This window comes from Ambystoma mexicanum, chromosome 2q, assembly GCF_040938575.1.
Source record: "Ambystoma mexicanum isolate Mex_15411 chromosome 2q, UKY_AmexF1_1, whole genome shotgun sequence".
In the NCBI taxonomy this organism is placed as follows: Eukaryota; Metazoa; Chordata; class Amphibia; order Caudata; family Ambystomatidae; genus Ambystoma; species Ambystoma mexicanum.
In genome coordinates, this window is record NC_090924.1 from 530119043 (window position 1) to 530144539 (window position 25497).

General features: G+C 47.6%; 1 protein-coding gene across 5 annotated transcripts in view; it reads right to left on the reverse strand.

The window, feature by feature from the left end:
* Positions 1–25497, reverse strand: part of ERI2 (ERI1 exoribonuclease family member 2) — a 282343-nt gene that overhangs the window by 5052 nt on the left and 251794 nt on the right. For all 5 annotated transcript variants that reach the window (XM_069647653.1, XM_069647655.1, XM_069647657.1 and 2 more), the window contains one exon: positions 15873–15973. In XM_069647653.1, coding sequence (XP_069503754.1) covers positions 15873–15973 — 101 coding nt within the window. The remainder of the gene's footprint in view (positions 1–15872; positions 15974–25497) is intronic.

The window sequence follows — 25497 nt, forward strand, 5'->3', positions numbered from 1 at the left end:
CAGGGCAGGGAAATTAAATAGCACCCAGGAATCTTGGAAGCACGCAGGCACCGGAGGCTATCAGAGGGGAACGACAGGCTGGGTCCTGGAGCAGCCCCTTACCCCAGGAGATTCACCCCCCTACAGGAGCAGGCAGCGCGGTGGAGTTAAAACGCAAGACAAGACTTGATAAACGGTGAGAAACACCAGATGCTGTCCCCTCCAGAGTATTGCCCTTGCTCCCAGCACCCCGAAGTCCATCTACAGGGGAATCAGTACCCGAGGAGGCCCCCAACCAGGCTGTCTCCACGTAGCCAAGCCCCACACACCAGTGGCAAGCCCACACACTGGCTACTCCATCCCTAAACCCCCAAAGCAATGCCACGAAGCCCAACTCTACAGCGGCAAAACTAAAAGACCCCAGGGAAAATAAGTCTACAGAGAAAAAGCGCACCCGGAGGAAGGGAAGAAGGAGCCATCCCGCAGTGAAGCAGCGATATAAGCAAGGAGCAGGGCAAACACCCTATCGCCTTCCGTTGGAGTCAGACCCCTAGGTGCCCCCCCCACAAAAGCTAGACAAAAAGAGCGAAGAACATGCCCCCGGACAGGGCAGCAACATACGCTGCATAAGTCGGGGGCAACAAAACAAAAAAGTGGGTGAAATCCCCGATCCGGACATGGCATCTGCCAGCAGAGACGTTTCTAGATGAAGCGTTCAAAGACCAACTGGACTAATTCCTAATAAACTTACTGGAGTCAAATGTTGGAAGCGTGGCTAGCTCGGGCACAGTATGGGAAAGCCTGAGGGTGGTGGAATCGCCCAAAATGGCTGAGTTTATTAGACCGAATGGGTGATATGGCTGAAAATTCAGAATTGCTGAAAAGTTCGACCAAATCACCCATCCAGTTCTATGGGCTACCGCCCCCAAACCCTTGCTCACTATATTGTGAGCAGGTGTGTCCCCTGCAGCCATCCCAAAAAAAAGCCCCCCCCCCCTAAAAAAGGGTAAGGAGCCTGCGGCACTGGATCACGGAAGTGAAAGGGAACAGGCGTTGCAGGGACACCGAGTCAGCGGTCGCAAGGTAAGTAGAGGTGTGGGGGCAGGGGCAAAGTTGGAAATGTTCAGGGGAGAAAAGACCGAAGGTTATTTTGGAAAAATAATCTTCGGTCTTTTCTCCCTCGAACATTTGTATCTCAGGCTTTCAACCCCGATCCCTACTTATCCCCACCTGCATGCGCAGAATACCCCGTGAGAGATGCGTCTGTCGTAAGAGTGGCTTCCACTGCAGGGGTGGTGAAGGTCCTCCCCTTCAAGAGGTTTGACCACCACTGCAGAGAAAGAGAACGAGGGCTGGCGAGACAACTAACATCTTCCCATTGTCCGCTGGCCTGACACCACTGGCTGTTGAGCCACTCTTGCATGGGACGCATGCACAGCCGCGCGTGGGGAACCAAGTATATGCATGACGCCATCAACCCTAAGCAAACGAATGGCTTTGCGTACCGTCACCTCCCGACTGGCTACATATTGAGGAACCTGAGCGAGCATGTTCTGAACCCTCTCGCTGGAGGGGAAGACAAAGCCGTCTTCCGCCTGAATTACCGCTCCCAGAAATTGTTTTACTTTGCTGGGGACTTAGCTGGATTTCTTTTCGTTGATTGAAAACCCCAGGCTGAAGAGGAGGAGATCTACTGTTTTTTGGGTGTTCGGAAAACAAGCGTCAAACGAGTCCCCCGTAATGAGCCCGTCGTCGGACTAGGACTGATAGTCTGCGCAGGTGGGCTTCTGCCACTGCCAGGACTTTAGTAAACACCCATGGCGCTGAGGCGATCCCGAAGGGGAGTACTTTGCACTGGTAGTGTTTGTCCTGAATCATGAACCTTAGGTATTTTCTGTGCGCTGGCAACATTGAAATATGAAAGTATGCATCTTTCATATCCAATGTTGCCATGAAGTCCCCCCGTTTCAGCAATGGGATCACCTCCTGTAGTGTTACCATGCAAAACTTCTGGGGCTTTATAAACTTGTTCGCTGGGCGCAGGTCTAGAACAGGACGCATGGCGAGATCCTTTTTGGGTACAAGGAAGTACACTGAATAGATACCCTCGTTTACCTGAAGAATCGGGACGGCTTCTATAGCGTCCTTTCCCAGCAGAGCTTCCACCTCTTGGAGGAGTATCTGCAGATGGTCCGGTGAAAGGAGTCGCGATTGCGGCGGCCTGAACTGTGGAGGTCGGGCAAATTCCACGCAATAACCGTGGGCGACCGTCTTTAAGACCCAGTGGTCTGAAGTTATCCCCTCCCATGCCTTGAGGAAAGATGTTAATCGCCCCCCGACCGGTGAGACATGGGAGGGAACCTGGAATTGGTGGTCATTTCTGACCCGAGGCAGAGGCTCCTCTGGGATTGGGCCTCTGCCTCTACCTTTGCCATGTTTCTGACCCCCTTGGGGGGGTAGTAGGTAGGGCTTCCGGATGCTTGATTCGTGTTGAAGTTACCCGTGCCGTAGTTGTTCTGACCGGCACGGGCTTGTCCTCGAAAGGACCGCCGAGAATTATTACCCCTCTGGGAGGAGGGTTTCTGTGTAATCTGGTGCAAAGACCTAATAGTCTTGTGCTCCTTCTTGGCCGTCTCCAACGCTTCATTCACTGCTTTCCCGAAGAAGTTAGTCTCTTCAATGGGTTTGTTAATGAGAGAGGCTTGGGTCTCAGGTCTGAAGCCCGACGTGCGCAGCCATGCGTGTCTTTTTAGAAGAGTACCTTGTGCAAGAGGCAAGAGACCTGCCTGCTGTTTCTGCAGTGTCCAGGGTGTACTTCACCACATTCTGATTAACCAGTTGTCCCTCCGAAACAATGGCGAGAAGCTTTGTTCTGGCTGGTTCAGGAACCACCTGGAGGCCTTCTTGGAGCAAGTTCCATTGGGCATCAGCATAGCTTGCTAATAGCGTAGTATTATTAGCAACCCGAATGGTGTATGCAGCTGCTGATGTGACACGTTTGCCCAGGGCATACAACCTTTTAGACTCCTTGTCTGGAGGTGATTCTCCCGTGGCAACGGGGGGGGGGGGTACCCTTGCCCTCTTTCGAGTGGTAGTCACTACCAGTGAGTCTGGGGTGGCGTGCCCCTTGATATATAGAGGGTCGGTAGGGGAAGGCTGAAATAATTTTTCAACTCTCGGGTTCACCGCCCGTGTCTGAGCAAGTGTAACCAAAGATGGAGCTACCCGTCTCCGGACAGAGTTAAGGGGGGGATGGATTGACTCGCTGGAGGTTTTTCTTTAATATCATCCTCCACGAAATCCTGCTCCGGTACCGCCTCTTGAGTGGCAATTTTGAAGAATTCTGCTGCTTTTTTCAACATGGAGTTGAAAGCCACCTGGTCATCCACAGGGAGGCCTGGCGAGCCGGAGTGGACAGAGGAGAATCCAGGACCAAAATATCAGAGTCCTGATCTTGTTGTGCCCAAGGGTTTTCACCTTCCTGCTGGGTCTCCTCCCAGTTGTCTATCGTGTCCCGTTGATCCTCCTCATAGTTTGAGAAAGGACGCTTCTTCCTCATAGATATCTCTATAAGTATCCATATGGATCAAGTCTTCTTGTTGGGAAACCTGAGACTGATCTACTTGAACTTGAGGGTTAGGGTCTACCCGTGCTCTTTTCAGGGACGGATGATCTGAAGAGGCAATGATCCGCTCCAGCCGATCCATACAACCTTTGAACTTTTCTGTAGTCCATTTAGAGGACCTGAACGGGCCGGTGCGTGGAGAAGTGACATTCTCTGCACTTTGGCGTCGACGGCAACCTCTAAGGGTGTCGGAGAGAGTCTCTTGACTATCTACGTAAATCCCATCAGAACCGGGAACATAATCCGCCGAAAATTTTCCCACGGATTGACCCATAATCCTTGGCGGAACCGGGATAAGACCCACCGCTGCTGCGATCCTTCCGATGCTACTTTGGATAGTCGACGAATCGCCGAAACACAAAGGCTGCAATGAGTTGTTGGCAGCAGAAAGACCGTCCGTGCCACCAGGAGGTTTAGCGGACGGGTTTCCGGGTAGAGGCCTAGTCGTATCTTTTGGGCCTATAGAGGCCCTGGGACTCGTCGAAACGTCGGGCTCCCGACTTTCGACCTGTGTGAGATTAGGAGTAGCGCCCTTAGTCGTCTTTGTTTGCCCAGTCACCATGCGGTGCTGCGAATGCGGGGGAAGGCCTTGGATCAGAGCGATCCGTGGGAACCGGCGAAGATTTCAGCGGCCCCGTTAGCGCTTTCACCTTTTTCGACGCAACCGTCGAAATTGGCGTAGGGGTTGTGTGCTTCGTGTTGTGCGATTGTACGCCCCTGTCGGCGGGTGTGGTCCCTGTAGCAAGACCAGAGTCGAGCCTGGAAGGGTCAGGTACGGGGGTGGCGGACCTAGAAGTGTCCGCCTCAAGGTCTACAACATCCGCGTTGGACGTTTGGTCATCCGAAGTACCCCCGTCACTTTCGGCTGGTGTGGCGGTGGGGGCTCCACACATGACATGCCGTAGGCAGCCCACCGCTTTACACGGCGCTCCTTAAGGGTCTTGGCCGAAGGAGTTTGCACGCCACACACCGCTCCTCGTCGTGCTCTAGGGGGAGACAGGCGTTACACGTCCTGTGCTCGTCCTTCCAAGAATATCTGGCCCTACACTTAGGGCAGAATCTAAAGCGAGTCCTTTCCATAGCAAAAAGGGAAGGATGACCAGACCAAAAGGGAAAGGAGGGGCAAAGGAGGAAAGACATACCAAAACAATATGGCCACCCCGACCCCACTCTCCCTACTATATAGGTCGGCCAGAGGGCCTAACCATGTGGAGAATCCGGCCGCCGGATCTTAGGTGCTGAAATCCACAGCCGTAGACTATTCCCCCGTAGTCTTCGTCGAAGATGTTCTTATCGATGAAGTGACTTAACGGGGGAATGGGGAATAAACCGACAATTCGGTAAAGATAAACAATGTCTCTAGTAAGAGCTCCGCTATAGGGCGACCAGTTATCTGGGCGGAAAAAAACAATCTGAGGGACCTCCGCGCGTGAGGTACTTTGGGTACTACACATGTCACAATAGGGATAGTGTTACAGACATGCCTATGCCGACGTCCCCTTTCGGTCCCCGAAAGACAAGATGCAATACTCTGCGGTTACCACTGGATGTCAGACCATATGCACAGCATGTGATTCTAAGCAGATTAACAAGCATCAGAAAAAACCCTTACCCAATGGGCATTATACCCAGGAGTGGCTTAGATCCATGTACCCAATGGTATCCTCCGATTGCTGGCGAGGATGTAGGGGCAGAGGGAATGGGTGTACATTTGGTGCTCTTGCCCGGCTATGAAACCATGTTGGGGACAAGTGTGCAGGACAATGAAGGAATTGGTAGGGGTGGCTCCACCCATGGGGTTAGAGGAATGCCTTTTGGGCCTTTGGACGAAGGAATCTACCACAAGGAAGGGCGCACACTAAGGTAGTTATGGTTTTGGTATTAGCGGCATTACTAGCGATTGTCTGAAACTGGAAGAAAAATGCTCCCCCTACCAATCATGAATGTCTAAACAAGATCTGGCATATATTGGCTAGGGAATGGGTTACTTATAATATACAGGGAGACTACCAAAAGTTCAGGGAAGACTGGGGCTTACTGTTGGGATACCTAAAGGATGATTACCAAATTCAATTGTGTCCGCAGAACATACAGATTTTGGACATTACCCGATACCTTCAAGTAACTGCCGAAACTTAGGACTTAAGTGTACAACTTCTATGTCGAAAGAGTAGTAGCTCTGAGGAATGGGAGACTAGGGGGGGCAAGGTTGGTTCTATGTTGCAAAATGCCAATAAAAAATAAAATATATTAAAGATGCGCAACCCATACACTCCCTATGGTACCTTATATCTGAGCAGGAGTTGAAGAGCTGGTTGTGGCTAGGAAATGGGATGAATTTGGGCCCAGTACATGGCGAGACATGTACAAGGAGGGGGGGGAATAGAGAACTCGCTGACTTCCTTTACACTGAGGTACTAACCAAGGGCCAGTTCTTGTGGTATCGTAGGCCGACAGATAGCAAAAAAGAAATGGCCGTTATGGCCGCAGGAACCAGCATTGTACCCAATATTGCACCCGTTATGAGCTGGAAGATGGTTGGCGCCTTGTATCTACGATATACAATTGCATGCAGAAACTGATGAGTGCAGGAAATGCAGGACTGAAAGAGAAATGGAAAAAGACCTCGGCAGGTGAGGGATAACCAATGGAATAATGCGTTGCTTTTTTGCAAAAAAAGGTTTCCTGCAACACAATATACAAACATAGAACATACATGACCCCGCTTCAAAGTAGCTGCATTTGACCCAACTAGGGCTTCTGATTGCCCGTGGTGTGGTGGGGATTGTGTGGACGACGTGCACATTTTCTGGAATTGTATACATGTACAATCATTTTGGCATCAGATCAAAGCAGCATGCAGGCGGGAACAAGCTTCAACTTGGTCGCCACCCGAGTGGCTGCTGGGAGCATACCCCAGAACTGAAAAATGTAGACATGCTATTAAATGAATCGACCTCGCATTTATACTAGCCAAGAGGCGCATAACGATGTCCAGGAAGGACAATAGGGGGCCGCAGTACATAGCATGGTACAATGACTTTTTGAGATTGAGCATGGCTGCAACCACAGCTTGGCCCAGAGCCCTGAAAGCGAATGTTATGGAACCCACAGAGAAAATTACGGCATGTATGCCCTTATAGAGGCAATGATTAGGCCCTCAGATGATCAACCCTGTAACATGTATGGCATCTATGGATAATCCTGTTCCTTTACACTGGAGGATTCTCCAGGAATAACAAAGCATACCATTATCCTCCCTGCAGAGAACATGGTTGTGTCCGTGGAGCTCGCAAATATACAGGTACTGTAATAAAATGGAAAATTGTAAAGATGGAGGGCACACATTAAACCCACTCCCAAGGCCGAATGATAGCATTTGATAAATGGCTTGGTTGCGTTTAGTTGTTGTGTTATAATTACAACAGGTGGAAGGGAGTTGTTTTTTGGGGAAGATTATGTTTAAGATGGCCCACCCCTGTATACAGCCTCTGAAAAAACTCTTAGAACTTTAAGTACCTGGTCTTGGCTACCTTTTGGTCCCAAATGTCCCATCTGTGACAGGAGGCATGATCCAACAGTGACACATGAAGGAACTTACATGTGTAATAATTCTAGATTGTTTACGAACTATCAAGGATTCTCTGACAATAGGAACCGTGAGTGGCAAACAAATGGAAAGGTGGGAGATGGAGGACACAGCTGATAAGACCCAAATGAGAAGAAACAGGAAAAAAGGGGGGTGGCGGGTGGAGGGCTGGTAGGATGAGGAGTTGGCATGCGACCAAAAAACTGCCTACATGTTAAAAAAAAAAATAATAAAAAAAAAATTATATTATATATATATATATATATATATATATATATATATATATATATATATATATATATATATATATATATATATATATATATATATATATATGACAATGCATTAATTACCGTAAAAGCATTTCTGATGGTTGTATCTGCTTAGATTCACATCCGACATCCAGTGGTCACTGCAGAGTATTGCATTTTGTTTTTCGTAGTCGAAAAAGGGACGTCGACAAGGCGTGTCTGTAACACTATCCCTATAGTGACGTGCGTTGTACCCATAATCCCTCACGTGTCGAGGTCCCTCAGATTGTTTTTTTCCTGCCCTGAGGGAGCCTTCTAGACGTGAGTGAGTACAGAAAAGAGATATAGAAAAGGATGTCTATGTTCCTTCCATCCGAGCGGGGAGGAAGGGTGGGCGCATGTGAATCTAAGCAGATACAACCATCAGAAATGCTTTTACGGTAAGTAATGCATTGTCTTCTGATGTTTGTTAATCTGCTTAGCATCACATGCTGTGCATAGACTAGCGAGCAGTACCCAGAGTTGGAGGTGGGTTGTGAGAAGGAACAGTAGAGAAAAGATGTCTTAATACTGCTTGTCCCACCTGGGAATCAGATCTAGATTGGGCATCTAGACAGTGTTTTGTAAAGGTTTGTACAGAACTCCAGGTTGCCGCTTTGCAGATGGACTGAAGGGGAACATTTGCAATGAATGCTGTGGATGCCCCAGTGCCTCGAGTAGAGTGTGCTCTTGGCTTGAAGGGTAGTTCTCTCTTAGCAAGAGAGAAACAGAGTGATGCATTGTACAATCCATCTAGATATAGTGGATTTTGAAACTGCATCTCCTTCTCTTCCTGCTGCCACAGAGACAAAGAACTGATTAGTCTTTCTCAGTGGACTAGTTCTTTCCATGTAAAACATGACAGCTCTGCGCACATCAAGTGTATGCAGGCTTTTTTTCTCCTAGATTTGAAGGATTTTGAAAGAACGTTGGTAGTTCTATAGACTGGTTGACATGAAATTTGGAGATGAATTTCGGTGCGAACCTTGGGTGTGTGCGTAGAACCACTTTATCCTTGTGAACTGTTAAAAAGGGGTCTAAAACCGAAAGGGCCTGTAGTTCACTTACTCTCCTAATGGAGGTAATAGCTATTAGGAAAGCAGTCTTAAGAGTGAGATCTTTAAGAGTTGCCTTGTGCATGGGTTCAAAGGGTGACCCCATGAGCCTGGTGAGTACCACATTTAGATCCCAGCCGGGAGCTGGGTTTGCTATTGGAGGGTGTATTCTCTTTACCCCTTCCATGAAGGCTTTGATTACTGGGATCTTCCACCACGATACTTTGAGTTGTGAAGTGGTGTAAGTCGAAAGCGCTGCCAGGTGTACTTTAATAGAATTGAATACTAGACCCGAGTCCAGTAAATGGGTCAGGTACAGAATAATTTGTGTGGGAGAGCAGTCAACAGGGTTGATACTCTTCCCTCTACACCAGATGACAAATCTTTTCCATTTGCTAGAATAGCAGTGACGAGTGTTAGGCTTTCTGGCCTCTCTGAGGATGTCCATGCACCTCTGTGGAAGTTGTAAATGTCCAAATTCTATGACCTCAGGAGCCAGGCTGCTAAGTTCATGGTCTGAGGGCATGGGTGCAGTGTCCTGCCGCTGTCTTGTGACAGCATGTTGTACGGGCAGGGCAGTTTCACTGGAGGAGATAGAGACATCTTCAACAAGTGAGCGAACCATGGCTGTCGGGCCCACATAGGGGCCACCAGTATCATGGTAACTTGTTCCTGGTGCATCTTGTGCACTATCTTGTTGAGAAGGGGAGTCGGGGGGAAAAGCGTAAACAAATTTCCCTGACCATGGAATCGATAGACCGTTCCCCTTGGACTGGTTCTGGGGGTACCTGGAGGCGTAATCTTGGCCTTGAGAGTTTTCCAGAGTTGCGAACAGGTCTATTTCTGTTAAACCCCACTGTGTGAAGACGTCGAAGACGATGTCTTCTTGTAACCGCCATTCGTACTCTACGGGCAGGGGGAAGTCTCTGCTGAGTTTGTCTGCTAGCAGATTGAGTTCCCCTGGTACATGTTGTGATAGTAGGAACATGTTGTGTTTGAGAGCCCACTTCCAGATGTTCTGGGACAGCCTGGACAGTCCTGGAGAGTGAGTGCCCCCTTGCTTGTTGAGGTAGTACATGGCTGTGGTGCTGTCTGTGAGGACCATCACTGTCTTTCCTTGTAGGTGTTCCTGAAAGGCTTTCAGTGCTTTGAACACCGCTAGTAGTTCCAGCAGGTTTATATGCTTGGATGCTAAGCTCGGAGTCCACGCTCCGTGAGCAGTCTGATGGGATACGTGAGCCCCCCCATCCTGTAAGGGATGCGTCTGTGGTTAGAGTGGCTTCCACTGCGGGTGTGGCAAAAGTTTTCCCTAATAACAGGTTTTCTTTTGTCCACCACCGTAGCGAGAGAACCAAGGCCTGCGAGACCACCACTAGATCGTCCCATTGTCCGCTGGCCTGACACCACTGGCTGTTGAGCCACTCTTGCATTGGGCGCATGCGCAGGCGCGCGTGAGGTACCAAATAAATACATGACGCCATCATTCCTAGCAAGCGCATTGCTTTGCGTACCGCCACCTCTCGACCTGCCACATAATGGGGGATCTGAAACAGCATGTTTTAGACCCTCTCGTTGGAGGGGAAGACGAGGCCGTCCTTTGTTCGAATTAGAGCCCCTAGGAATTGTTTGATTTGGCTGGGGTCTAAGCTGGACTTCTTTTCGTTGATGGAGAAGCCCAGTTGGAACAAAAGGTCTACGGTCTTTTGGGTATTGGAGAAGCATGTTTCATAAGAATCCCCTGTTATGAGCCAGTCATCGAGGTAAGGGTATAACGGGATGGATAACCTGCGCAGGTGGGCCGCTGCCACTGCCAGTACCTTCGTGAATACCCTTGGTGCAGAGGCTATCTTGAACCTGAGGTATTTTCTGTGCGCTGGCAACATTAAAATATGAAAGTATGCATCTTTCATGTCCAGTGTTGTCATGTAATCCCCCTGTGATAACAGTGGGATTACTTCCTGCAAGGTCACCATACAAAACTTTTGGGGTTTGACAAACTTGTTCGCTGGGCGCAGATCTAATACAGGGCGCATGGTTAAGTCCTTTTTGGGTACAAGGAAGTACACTGAATAAATACCTTCTGTTACCTGAGATAGAGGGACAGCCTCTATAGCTTCTTTTTTCAGTAGCTCTTCTACTTCTTGTAGAAGAATGGTGAGGTGTTCTGGTGTCATGCGTCGGTTCCGTGGGGGTCTGTACTTCGGGGAACCGTTGAATTCGATGCAGTATCCGTGGGCTATGGTGGATAATACCCAGCGGTCTGACGATATTCCCTCCCATGCTGAAAGGAACGATGTTAGCCGGCGCCCGACCGGTGATGCATGGGAGGGGACCCGAATCTTCGGGTCATTTGTTGGTATTGGGCGTGGAACCTTTGGGGCTGGAGCCGCGACCTCTTCCCCTGCCACGGCGTTGGCCTCTTTGACTGAACTGGGTGTTGTTACCCTAGTTAGAGGGACAGTTGGTAGCAGAGTAAAATTGCTGTTGGTTTTGCTGCTGGCGTTGGCCACGAAAGGAGCGTCTATTGCCATAGCCACGTCTGTTAGGGGGCCTAGAAATTTGGTCAAGAGTTTTGATGGTATCAAACTCTTTCTTCCCATGTTCTAGGACCTCATCAACTGCTTTCCCAAACAGATGTGTTTCTTCTATGGGCTTATTTATCAGGGAAACCTGGGTTTCCGGCTTAAATCCCGAATTGCGCAGCCAGACATGGCGTTTGAGAAGTGTTCCTTGAACCAGAGAACGGCCAGCCGTCTCTGCGGCATCTAAGGAGTTCTTTACGATGCCCTGGTTTACAAGAGTTCCCTCTGAGATTGTAGCTAACAGGCGTGAACGCAGGGGTTCTGGTGCGTCCTCTGCTTCGCTGCACAGCTTGCTCCACTGTGCATCTGCATAGCTAGCTAGTAGGGAATTGTTATTTGCAATCCTAGTTGAAAAGGCGGCGGACGTCGTGATTCTCTTCCCAAGTGCGTAGAGCTTTTTGCCCTCTTTGTCAGGTGGTGCCTCACTAGTGGATAGTGGCACCCCTGCTCTTTTCCTTGTATTAGTAACTACGAGGGTGTCCGGAATAGAATGGCCTCTGATGTACAACGGGTCAGAGGGCGAAGGGCTGAAGAGCTTTTCTATCCGAGGGTTGGCCCCTCTGACTAAGGCAGGACTGGAAAGGGAAGGAGTTATTCTTCCCTTTATAGAAGCCAGGAGCGGAATAGAATGACTAACAGGGGCTTTTTCTTTAATAACTTTCTCTACAAAGTCTATGTCAGGAAGAGTCTCCGCTGTGTCTATTTCAAAATGCGCTGCTGCCTTGCGCAATAGTGCATTAAGTGAAGGTTGGTCATCTATGGGAGAGGTGTTTCCAATAGGTGAATCCTTGGGAGGAGAAGGGTGAAAGACATCAGGGTCTGAGTGCACTGATGGGGATTGCCAAGGCTGCGAGGTAGCTGTATCTTCTTCGAAAGCTCCTGCACTAGTGTAAGGATCTTCTTCAAACCCCTCTTCCTCATGTTCTTCCTCTCCACCCAAACACTCATCCTCCTGGAGGTATTGCTCCTCTTCCTTGAGGTCATATAAGTCTGTAGAAGGGGGAAACAGCCTAGGAATTTTGACACTAGGGTCATCCTGGGGCCATTCTCTTAGTCTTTTGGGTGTGGGTGGGTTTTGGTTTCCCAAAAACCTTTCCATTTTCTCCATACAAGAATGGAGTCTTTCGAGGGTCTCATGGGGGACCCCTGAATAGTCTAGAGGGGGGAAATCAGTGTTTTCACCTTCAAAACGCTTAGAACGCTCCCACAACGTCGAAGAAAGGTTTCTGTCGCCATCTGAAAAGCCCTCCGGTAGTTCCGAAGTGCCCTTAGATGAAAGGGGCAGTTCCTGGCTACTCTTATGCTTTTTCGGCGTTTCTATAGTTTTTTGTGCGGTATTCGACGTTTGTTTTGTCGTGCGCTTACGTGTGTCTTCGGAAACAATTCTCGCCAGGCTCTCGACAACGAGTTTGTCAGTAGTGGACTCTGGTGTCGACATTGCCTGCGTTACGCGTTGTTCTTCGACGGCCGCTCTATGGAGCGTTACGTCGGATGATTTCGGGGTAGCGCCCGTGTTTGATGAAAGCCCAATCGCTGGTCGCGGCTGCGTTTGCGGGTGGGGCTTGAGACCCTTACGGTCTGAGGTAGACGCCGGAGTGCCCTGCGTCCCCTTCGGCGCTGATGGATCCTTCGTCTTTGACGAAGAAGAGCCGTGGGTTGTGTGCTTAGGCCTATGGGGTCTGTGTGCGTCCTTGTCGCCGGGGTGTTCATCCCCATGAGCAGGTCGTGAGCCGAGCCCGTCGGGGCTGGTCGTCGAGGAGCGCGAGCGCTCCTTCTGGGGGTTAATGACTTCCGTAACGGACGTCGAGTTATCACCCTCCTTGTCACTTTCTGTAACAGCGGCGGCGGGTGAGGAAACTGACTTCGACATAGCGTAGTCCGCCCACCTCTTAACTTTGCGTTCTTTAAGAGTTCTTGGTTTCAAGAGCTTACAGGCCGCGCAGCTGTTCTCCTTATGATCGAGGGGCAAGCAACGATTACAGAGCTTTTGTTTGTCCTTCCAAGTGTATTTGCCCCTACAGCGTGGGCAAAACTTAAAGGTGTCCTTTCCATAGCTGTGGCAATAATAACTGGTGATAACGGCCCCAAGGGAAAGATAGGGGAGAAAGAAAGACATTCTCAAAGAGAAGATAAAAGTTCGAACCCCCACTCTCCCTACTGTATGTTGGCCGGCGAGGCCAGGCCACGTGTTCGGCAGCGCCAAAGGATCTCCTCCGTCGAAAACTTGCTCGGCGGAGAAACAGCTTCACAGCTAACGTCGAGGGGAGGGATCTTTAACAATATAATAAGTATAATTAAGGACCGAGGTCCGTAGTAAGTATTTGCAATGTCTCTCTAGGAGCTCCGCGTAAGGCGACCAGAAGCTGGGCGGAAAAAAACAATCTGAGGGACCTCGACGCATGAGGGGATTATGGGTACAACGCACGTCACTATAGGGATAGTGTTACAGACACGCCTTGTCGACATCCCCTTTTCGACTACGAAAAACAAAATGCAATACTCCGCAGTGACCACTGGATGTCAGACCTATGCACAGCATGTGATTCTAAGCAGATTAACAAACATCAGAAATATATTTATGACACCCCCAACAGCATACAGGCAGAAAATGTCTCTTGAACCTCCCTCTGCTTTTTTTTTACCGACAGTGCTTTACCTGGTAAAAGCAGGTCCATACTTACAAGGACAATTAAAGAATTGTAAGGGGGTGTAGATGAAAAGCAAGGACTGGCTGAAGGGTGGCTAGTTTGCAGCTTTGTGACTCGCATATTATTTCCGCTCTGCAAAATCAGATGGTTTGGTGTTCTGGCAAAAATAAGCCGTTGCTACTTATTTAGAGCTCTGTTAAAGTAGGACAAGTAACAATGAAATCTAGGTGTGTCGCGGCTCAGTTAAGCACTAACAACTGCCATCTATGTGCATCCAGCAATAACATGAACTTAACCAGGACCACAGGCGCTGATAAAGTATTAATTGACCATTTCACTAGCATTTAAAAAAGATGTATTTGTATATTTGTATAGCGCATCGAGACCTGGGGCAACTGAGCGCTGTTCTTACAATTTTATGCAGTTTTGCACATGGCAATCAATATATACATGCAATGACACTACAGGATGGTAGTGGTCTTATGTTGCTGCCTCTGTCCTTGACAGACCTCTGGATATATTTAAAACTATACACTGAATTCTCATCTTAAGAGGAAAGGAGAAATTATATAGACACATTAAACTTTTTCTAAGGATGCAAAACTGAAAGTTATGCAGGGAGATGTGCTGAACAAGCGCCACAGACCTAAGAAAAAACAGAACGTATGAGCTGGAAGATCTCAACATGGCTTCCACAGCTGCCCGTGCATGACCAGTAGTGTATCCTGAAACAGTAGCAAGCTGTGTGCTCTATTAAATGTACAATCAAGGTTTTGAAGTTTAAACTAATTGTAGGAAGACATTGCTCAGTAATCAAAATGGCGGCTTAAAAAGTTGGTTTACATATGTAATTAAGTCATTTTTCAGAAGATCGCTTTCAAATAACAGAGGCAGCCTCCATAACACGCTGCAGGGGAAGAGGCGGGCACCACAATGGTTTATTCGGTTCAAATTGATTCCAATTATAGTAACTATAAGTGAAGTTTTGTAGAAGCTATCTGGAATGAACAGATCCTATGAGACAGGGATCCAGAAATACAGACAAGAAAAAAAACGGGTGAGTCTACCCAGTAAAGCCAGATGCTCACAAACTGCTCTTCAAGTGAAAGCTGCAACATATGTTCCAAAAACAGTTCAAAATGATTCTATCAATTAGTCTTGAATATCCTTGCAGGTTATAGAGAAATTAAAGCAATCTCCATTATTTTTCAAGTAGTTATGCAAATGATTATTTAATCAAATTAGTTGAATCAAAAATGTGAGGACAGAGCTTCCTTAGCGGTATACGGCTCACAGCCAATGCATTTCGGTGCCTAGCTCCATCTTCAGGGCTAAGCAATGAATTGTACACATAATACAGGGGTTACATACAAAGTCGTAATTCAGCAATAAGTCAGTGCATGCATACCAATTTTGTTCATGTGGCGTATATGCAAAAAAGTGGAAAAACGGAAAGGAAAGAGAAAGCAAACCATGAATGACTAATAAAACTCGTCAAAGACTTGAGTAGGTATTGCAAAAAGTGATTCGGCTAATTTGATTAAATAATCATTTGCATAACTACTTGAAAAATAAGTGGAGATTTCTTTAATTTCTCTATAACCTGCAAGGATATTCAAGACTAATTGATAGAATCATTTTGAACTGTTTTTGGAACATATGTTGCAGCTTTCACTTGAAGAGCAGTTTGTGAGCATCTGGCTTTACTGGGTAGATTCACCCGGTTTTTTCTTGTCAGCCTCCATAACACCTCATACCTCGAGGTGTCTGTGAGATAGAGATAGCACAAAGAGGGCAGGGTGGGTTGGGTAGTGGTTAGAAACAGTCTGAGATTAGCATGTCATGGGGAGGTAACGGCAGTGTCCTTGCTCACATTCCATCTCCCTCCTACATGCAATCCTATGTGAATAGTTAGGGCTTACAAGTGGTGCCAAAGACCACCCAAGACTGAAAGTTTTTATTTCCAGAGTTCTTGTGACATCAGTCATTTAATTTAAAGACACAGAGCATCACTATTACCAAGAGGAGCTGTCAAACATTTTAAATGGGGAATCCATTACTTGATTAAAAATTGACATTTTATTGTACTATAAACATTATTTACCTTGTAAGTTGCTCTTAAATCAATCCAAGAATTCAGAATATCAGGTTTTCGTAGTTGTTTCCTTTTGCATTCATACAGCAAGCAAACCTCAAGATCCCAGTCTGCAGAAAGAAAACATTGAACCATTTAATACCAAGCTAAATACGCGAGATGTTCATAAATGCAAAGCAAGGAAGCCTGCAGAATATATCCACCATAATTCATCAACCCAGATGTTTTAAAATGTTGCTGAATGTACCAATTCTAGGCTTTCACTTGATTATAACAAGTGCATTTTTCCTCTCGCACTCCGCGCTTTCAAAAGTAGCCACAGGCGCAGCCACACTCCTGTACACATCTGCTTTCACCCACACAACTTGACTGAAAGTTTGCACAACACTTGTGCCATAAGAATGTAGCTACCTTTCACGAACCTTGGGGAGAATTTTCATTTTAGTGCTTAATTCCTCCCACCTTAGAGACCCCACGCTCTTTTGCTGGACTTTAGGACTATTTAATTATCACAGTGGAGCGAGTGAGCCTTTTTCTCATTCTCTCATGTGTTTTGACCTGATTTGGATTATGCGTTTCCTCGGTTTTTGGAGTCTGGCAAACTCCATAGGCATCTACTTTTTGTATGGTGACACACAGCACCTTCCGTGCAGTGTCACTGAGAAGTCCTTTGGATTTCTCATAAGGTTTAAATACCTTTTCTTATGTGAACTACCGTTCCAGGAAATAGTGAAGTGAAATTGGCTTTACTTACCTTTTCTCTTTGTAGGTCCAGCACACACCATTTTATGGGGAGTGCTGGGGGGTTACCTAGTAGCCCCTAAACCTACCTTCTCATGTAACATTTATGTTACGCTGGCTACTTTAAATGGCTGGTGGCAATGGTTTATTTTTCCTACAATTGTGCTTTTCTACCGCAGGCTGAACCCTCAGCTGCAGTATAGCACCCAAGGGTGACCATTTTGTCAAAATGGCCCTGGTCTTTTTTCACCATTTTCGTATGAGGTCTTTCTTGGGTTTTACAGTATGTCGAGGCAGATTTGAGCCCTTTTTTGTGTTTTGTTCCTGAAGCCCACCTCTGGCTCCAGTGCGTCTGGAAAAGCAGGATGTGAGGAAGGATCCTGAATGGGAGAAACCTGCTTAAAAGGCGAGGGTTTTGGGACTAGAGTTAGAGTCGACCACTGGGAGAAACACCCGATGAAGAAACCGTGAACGAAGCTTGCTGCATCCTCCTGGACCTTTGAATTGCCCGGTGAAGCCATGATGCTGTGCTGAAACTCCTTTCAACAGAGAAACTCCGGCAGGGACGACTTCTTCCCTATGGTTAGTGGGACCAACTAACCCCAAGACTAACTCCACTGGACCATCTTCCTAGACTGGCTTTACTTCTTCGCTGCTGCAAGAGCCAAGTGCCAGGGGGGGGGGGAATCCATAGTAGAGTGCAGCATCTGAAATCCATCCAGAAGCTCCAGGAGTCTAAGGACCAGCCAAAAGCATGATGACCAGAGCTCGAGTCCCCTCACCAGCGTGCAAGACCCAAGGAGTGAAGGCAGCCCAACCGTTATGCGAGATACGCGACAGTGCTGTTTGCAAAGCGCTGAAACTGTGAAGTGCAGCTGAACCGAAAAGAGCCGGAACCCAGGGTCTGCATCGCTGCAACAGGACAGAATCCAGCTCTTCTTCAAACCAGAGGTACTGGTTAGACTTTGGGTACTTAACTCAGCGTCTTTGAGCTGTGCTCATCTCAGTTGAGACTTGCAGTGGGTTTTCTTAAGAGTTGATTTCAACTCTGCTTTGAACAGGCTTGTGACCCTGCAAGTTATTTATTTACAAACTAACTTTGTCCAAAACTTTTTATCTAAGAAGTGCCTCAGCTCCATAGACTGTGTCCCAATTGACATTGGCTGTCCTGGCTCCCTGCAGACTCTTCTAGCCCATTGCCATTGATATTGTTTGTCCCTCATAGGTGGTAACTTGTTTAAGACTGTTCTTGCTGGGAAATGCTGGTCTAGATTTCATTGGAAGTTTTAGTGGACCTCACATATACTGAGAACCTGTTTAACCCTTTCCTTCCTTACATCTTTCCTCTCTGCAACCTAAGAATCTGATTAGTATAACTAGTATGATATATAAATGTCATTACTGTCTTTGTGAAGGAATTGTGTAAGGAGCATATCCAAACAGTATCCACTAACTTATTTGATTCTGAAAAGTATTAAAGTATATTTACAGTGTTACATCTTGCCCTTTTTAAAGAACGCTTTATTTAACCTTAGGTGTCAGTGTTACTTGATTACTTGCTTTTACGGATTTCATTGCTACAGCTCAGATTTACCCCTCTTGAGATAGGCCTGGCTGCTCAGTCACACTATCAACTTGTGTAGTACAGACCTATACCAAAAGGTGGGTTACCTAATATCAAGCAGATAAGGGTTGTGTAGCGTTACTACATCAATTATTACCCAACAATGACAAAGGTTCAAACTGTTGCTAATCACCCGACTATCTCCCTTGTTAGGCAAGATTGGATGCAGTAACCCAGTGGGAGACTACACCAGCCTGGTCCTCTTCCTCTTGGTAATAGGTAACCCACCTATTGGTACAGGTTTGTACTATACAAGTTGGTAGAGTGACTGAGCAGCCAGACTTCTCAAGAGCGGTAAATGTGAGCTGTAGAGAAGTAACAGATTCACAATTACAAGTATACAAATATCACTTCAACTCAAGGTTTTCTAGTAAAATAATTATTTTACGGTCAGTTTTAAATAAGCCTTCTTTAGAAAGGGCAATATGCAATATGCAACAATAAAAGAACAAGTTACTTACCAACTGGTAACGTTCTTTCGATTGGATGTTCCTCCAATGTATTCCTCATCTTAGATGTATTCCATCCAGCTTTGCTGCTCTTCGGAAATTTTTTCAGCAGAGGGCGCCGTGAGTCGATGGTCCCTCGAAGGACTGCGTCGAGGGTGACGTCATCGGGTGTATAAGTAGCACACGCGGCACCCGTTGGCCTCAGTTCTGTTTTTCCCCCTTTTTATCTTTGATCTTGTACTGTGTAGATGGTGCCGGCAGACAGGTATGAGCCTTGTGAGATGGCAGTAACCCGGAAAAAATCGACAGAGGGGTAGGCTGGTAGGGCGATGAGGAATACGTTGGAGGAACATCCAATCGAAAGAACGTTACCAGTTGGTAAGTAACTCATTTTAGATAGACTCCCAAAGCAGTATGGACAATTCCTCTGGAGGAGGGGGTAGATTTTTCGATACTCTTAGATGGATGAGTATAGTACTGCTTTTCCAAAAGTTAGCTCCCTAGATACTGGGAAGCATCCAGGTTATAGAATTTTGAGAAGGTGTGTAGCGAAGACCAAGTTGCTGCTTCGCAAATGGATCTTATCCTCCAGCCCGGAAAACTTAGAAAAAAAAACCCCAGCTAGTGCTTATTTATTTTTTTAAATAAATAGCACTTACCGAGATTCAGCTGCAGCTTTCCTGCTCTGGTCTCCGGTCCCCGTCCTCCGCGTACAGCACTAATGAAGGGAAAGCCACCGAGCGGTAGCTTTTGTTTACTACAGCTGGCTGGCTTTTCCTTCATTAGTGCCGCAAAAGCAAAAGCCAGCACAGGCGGGCATCCATTTCACAAAATGGATGCGCCCATGTGCTTGCTTTTGCGAATTTTGAGCTTGAACAGCTCAAAATTTTACATAGGAAGTTTTAAAAAAGAGAATGCTAGTATTTTTTTTATGTTGCCTGTCTATTTTTTAAATAACATTTTTTACTAGACCATGCCTTTAAAGCTCTTTTCGGATCCAACCTGTGTAATCGTTCCTCCTCCTTCGAAGGATGGGGTGGAGGATAGAATGCGGGTGAGACAATTTTCTGACTTAAATGAAAATCAGATATTACTTTTGGTAAAAATGATGGTTTTACCCTCAACACAACTCTGTTTTTACGGAACGCAGTATAGGGTGGCCCAGAAGACAGTGCCTGCAATTCGGTCACTGTTCTTGCTGATGTTAGAGCAACCAAGAGGCTGTTTTCCACGTTAGTAATCTTAATGGACACGTGTGCCTAGGCTCAAAAGGAGTACACATCAAGAATTTTAGGACTAAATTTAGATCCCAGATCGGTACTTGAAATGGGTGAGGAGGAAACACATTATTGAGCCCTTTTAAGAATTGTATTATCAAAGGAATTTTGAAGTAGGAGCATTCTTCCGATGAGCGCTTGAAAATGGAAAGCGCCGCAAGGTAACCTTTTATTGTTCCAATATTCAGACCTCTATGTGCTAGGGTCAGAAGAAAAGGAAATACTTCCGGAATAGAACATAGAAAAAGGATCAACATTCTTTTCTCTGCACCAGTTGCAAAACCTTTTTCAACGGCAACGGTATAGAGACTTTGTTGCTGGTCTTCTTGCCGAAAGCAACACCTCCATAACGTCATCTGGAAGGTTCCAATCCCTGTATCTCAGCCTTTCCGATACCAAGCATGAAGGTTGAGCGTTTTGACCTCTGGGTGGAGAACCTGACCTTCCATTTGAGAGAGAAGGTTCTCTCTCTGAGAAAGATGTACTGGAGGGCAGATGGACATGTCTAGAAGGTCCAGGTACCACATTCTCCTGGCCCAATCCGGGTCAATGAGGATCATGCGGCTCCGAAAACTTCTCAGCCTCATGATGACCTGAGGAATGACGGGAATCGGAGGGAACGCGTACAATAGTGGCAAATTCCACTCCACCACGAACGCGTCCCCCAGGGCGCCTCTCGGGGGAAATTCCCTGGAGCAATACCTTTTGCATTTTCAGTTGATTCCGGTTGCAAACAGGTCTACTTGAGGGGTTCCCCAAAGGGCGAAGATCTCTTGAATGACTTCCTGAGCCAGTACCGATTTGTAGGATACCGCGCTCCTCCTGCTTAGAGCATCTGCCGTCATATTCTCTTCCCCGGCTAGATGAATTGCCGTTAAAGAGATTTCCCTCCTGAATCACCCAATACCAGAGCTGCATTGTCTCTCTGCACAGGGGTAGTGACCCCACGCCTCCTCTTTGGTTTAGGTAGTGCATGGCCACTGTGTTGTCCGTCATTATCAGGACATTCTTTCCCCTGAAAGATGGCAGGAAGGCCTTCAGCACTAGTCCGATTGCCCTCAGCTCTAAAAGGTTGATATGTAGTTTGGACTCCGATGGAGACGAACGACCACTGATTGTCAAATCGCTGGCATGAGCTCCCCACCCCAGGAGTGAGGCGTCCGTCACTACTGTGATCTCCGGCCATGGTTGCCAAAAAGTTTCTCCTTTTAGGATGTTCTCTGTACAGGTCCACCATAGAAGGTCTTGTCTGACCCTGTTCAGAATCTGAAGAAGATCTGTCATTTGACCCGAGAACTAGGACCACTGAGTCTTCAGGGCCCATTGAAGGGATCTCATCCTCAAGCGTGCCTCTGGCACCAGAAAGATGCAGGATGCCATGAGGCCGAGCAACCGTAAAAAGTCGTAAGCCTGTAGATTTTGGGCATTTTGGAATTTGGAAATTTGTCTTGAGCCCTCGACTTGGGAGGCGAGCTCTTTCCCAAGGACGTGTCTAATATGTACTGAAGCTGTTGGGAAGGTGTCATCTGTGACTTCTTGAAATTGAGGGAGAAGCCCAGTTTGTGGAGGAAGTGGCAGGTGAAATCGTCCAGGTAGGGGTAGAAATGAATCCCCCCCTCTCCTGAGGTGCGCTGCCACCACTACCATTAACTTGGTGAAGACCCTCGGGGCGGAGGTCAACCCGAATGGCAGGACTCGAAACTGATAGTGTGAGTCACCGACTACGAACCTGAGGTGTTTTCTGTTTTTGAGATGAATCGGCACATGAAAATAAGCATCCTGGAGGTCCAAGGACACCAACCAGTCCTGGAGTTGAAGGGCCTGAAAGGCCTGAGAAAGGGTAACCATCTTGAACTTGTCCTTCCTGAGGAACTTGTTCAAGCTTCTTAAGTCTAAGATGGGTCTCAGTCCTCCGTCCTTTTTGGGGATCAAAAAATACAGGGAGTCCCAACCCTTGTTCCTCTCCGCTGCAGGTACTGGTTCTATAGCACCTTTCTCCAGCAGGGTTAGAACTTCCTGCTGTAAGAGCGGGTTTGAAAGTTTCAACGGGTGTCTCCCTGGTGGATTGCTTTGAGGTTGCTTTAAAAAAGGAAGGCAATAGCCTTGGGCTATTATTTCTAGAGCCAAACATCTGAAGTAATGGCTCGCCATTCTTGCAGATGCTGCGACAGCCTGTGTCCTACAGGTGTTTTGTGGTGCAAGTCCTCAAAGTGGTTTTGTGGCGTATGTTGCAGCTGCTGATGGCAAAGAGGCTGCAGCTGGAGCTGGCTTAGCACGTTTCCCTTGTCCACCACGAGTGGCCTTTCTTTGGCCCCTTTGACTGGCCATTCCTCTCGTCTTCCCGTATGAGGTGTAATAACGATAGGATCGTTGCCCTTGCGCACGAAAAGGCTGAGTTTGCCTAATAGTAGCTCCTAAGGATTTTGCCGCTGCTTTTGAGGTCTGCAACCTCTCAAGGCTCTCGTCAGCCTTGTTGCCAAAAAGGTGAGACCTGTCAAAAGGCATGTTCAGGAGGCGGTTCTGTATGTCCGGTGCAAAACCCGACTTACGTAACCACGCAAACCTGCACATTACCGTGCTAGTGCCCATGGACCTGCTTACACTATCCGCAGTGTCCAATCCAGATTGAAGGGATTCCTGCATGGCCTCCTTTCAATCTCCAACGATGGGTAGGAAACCTTCTCTTTCTTCCCCTTCTGGTATGTGCTCCGCCGCCATTGCGATGCACTCCCATAGAGTGTATGAAAATTTTGCCAAGGCACATGTGGAGTTGGCAGATTTTAATGCCATGCTCCCGGCTGAAAATACCTTCCGTGCCCAACCATCCACATGCTTATCGTCCCTGTCTGGAGGGATAGACGGGTACGCAAGTTTGTTGGAAGCTGTGGCTGCCTGTATGACCAAACTGTCGGGAGTTGGATGTTTTGACAGATAGCCGGGGTCGCTACTGGCTGGGCGGTATTTTGATGCGAGGGATTTATTTACTGGAGGAATAGAATCCGGAGTTTCCCAATTCTTGGCCACCCTGTTTTGTAAGGCTACATGAAAAGGTAGTACTGGGTCTTCAGTGGGACCATGGTCCAATATGTCTGTTAAATCGTCCTGGACGAATTGGGCTGGTGGTCTAGCCCATCCCAAGTAATCTACCACCTTGGTCATTAACTGACGGTAATATGGACTGGCATGCTCTCCTGGATCTGGTCTACCCAAGTCATTCTCAGGAGAGGTGTCAATGCCACTTGCATTGTGTAATGACTCAAATCCCTCATTCTGCTTTCCTCTGAGATCAAGCATTCTGGGACATTTGGGTTGTCATACTCCAATCCAAAAGGTACATTTTCCTCCTCTGATCTCGCCCGTTCCTCAAAAATTGAGGTCAAGGATTTGAAAAACTCCTTCCTAGAGAGAGGCTTGAAAACCTACTCTGGGAGAGGAGGAGGAAGAGGTGTAGTACCAGGTTCTGAAGGAATGACATTTTTTTTTAACTTTTTCCTCCTCTTTTTCTGGCTGCCCTGGCTTGGTTGGAGCCTTTGGCGCCGAGGGTTTCGCCGTTGACGATGACATAGTGGTCGTAGACAGGGTCTGCTTCGAGGGCGTCGAGGCGGCCTTCGACAGTTTTCCCTTCGAGGTGTGATAGGTCTCGGACGGCGTCGGTGACCTCGAGCGGTCGACTCGACTCAAGCGTTTATCGCTCGGCATCCTGGAAGGTTCCCTATCCTTCCTTTTACGATCACCCGGGCTCGAGGGTGTGCGAGTGTCGGAGCGATGACACTCCCGGCCGGCTTCCGAAGACGGCGCGGACCGAGGCTTTGCCTTCTCAAACACCTCCATCATTTTGACCCTGAATGCTTCACACTCTTCGGTAGACGAATGTTTTGTGGGGCATTTCATTTTCGGAGACTCGTCTGACAACGAGGTGGAGAGAGAGCTATGGCGTCGTTTCTTCGACTTTTTCCATGAACACGACGAGCTATGAGAATCGCTTCGGAATCTAGATCGATGCCTTTCGCGTTGAGGAGATTTTTCCCCATGGGGGCTCGACTCGACGCTAGAGGGTTTTCGATCCTTCCGACCTACTTGTAGCTTTCCTCTCCTTTCTCGCAAGGCCTTCCTCGTCATCACATGACACTTCGAACAGGCCTCCATGTCATGGCTGCCGAGACACCACAAACACTCGCGGTGCGGGTCCGTGATCGACATTTTTTGAGCCGCACGACTTGCATTTCTTAAAACCTGATCTCGGGGTCGTGGTCGATGACGAGGACATAATTACTTCTCGTTATATTATATTTCTTGACAGAACTCGAGGCGCGCCGAATGTCCGAAGTAACGTAACTGTGGAAAAACGGAACTGAGGCCAACAGGCGCCGCGCGTGCTACTTATACACCCGATGACGTCACCCTCGACGGAGGCCTTCGAGGGACCATCGACTCGACGACATCGACGCACGGTGCCCTCTGCCGAAAAAATGTCCAAAGAGCAACAAAGCTGGATGGAATACATCTAAGATGAGGAATACGTTGGAGGACACAATCCACTCGAAATACACTTTACAACACTTCCTCAGATTTAAGATAAGCAAGTAGATACCCTTTTGGGATGCCTCACACACACTTTCTACAACCCGAGGTAACTTCAATTGCTAGGTCAATGTTTGGCATTAATATATCACCTTTTACACTCCATGCAATTCTGAGGTTGTGGAAAAGGAAAAGGTTAGGGAAGGAAAAGGTTAACAGATTCTCATAATATGTGAATATTTTTCAATCTCCCAATGAAGTCTAGCTTAGATATTTCCCAGCAATACAAGTTAAACTTGTGTACCACCTATGAAGGACAGTTGGAACCAAAGTCAATGGGTTGGAAGAGTCTGCAGGGAGCCAGGAAAGCCACAGTCTATGGAGCGGAGGCACTTCTTTAGATAGCACAAAAGTCTTGCACAATGTTTTTAGAGCGTTTGTAGTAAAAAAAGAAAATCACTGTTGGGCCACAAGCTGTAAGACTTGTGAAGGGCACAGCTGGAATCAACTCTGCAAAAAGCAGCTACTGCAAGTCTCAAGTGAGAGCAAGCAAGCTACAGACAAGAGATAAGTACCCCTTTGTCAAGACAGTACCTTAGGTTGTAAAAAGAGGATCCAGCTGGCTTCCGTTTCTGTTGCAGTCCTGCATATCCTGGGCCTCAGTCGTGGGGACAAGACAGAGGATGTCTGGGGACACCTGCACTGCGGTTTGAAGGTCGGCAGCAGCCACGGGCTCTTTCCAATTCAGTGGCACTTCACGGTTTCAGCTACCGGTCAATAGCACCACTGTGGTTCTCGGACACTTGATGGGCTTCCCTCGCTTCCTGAGTCCAGCACTCTGGTGAAGTGACTCAGGCAGTCCTGCTTCAGGAGGGTCTTCTGGATCTTCCTGGAGCTCTGGTGCGGCTAGAAGACGATGCACTTGATTCTGGTTTTCCTGACCCCTGGCACTCGGTTCCAGCAGCAGCGAAGTAGTACAGGCAGCAGGGAGAGGTTTTCCAGCAAAGTTCATCGTGGGGTTA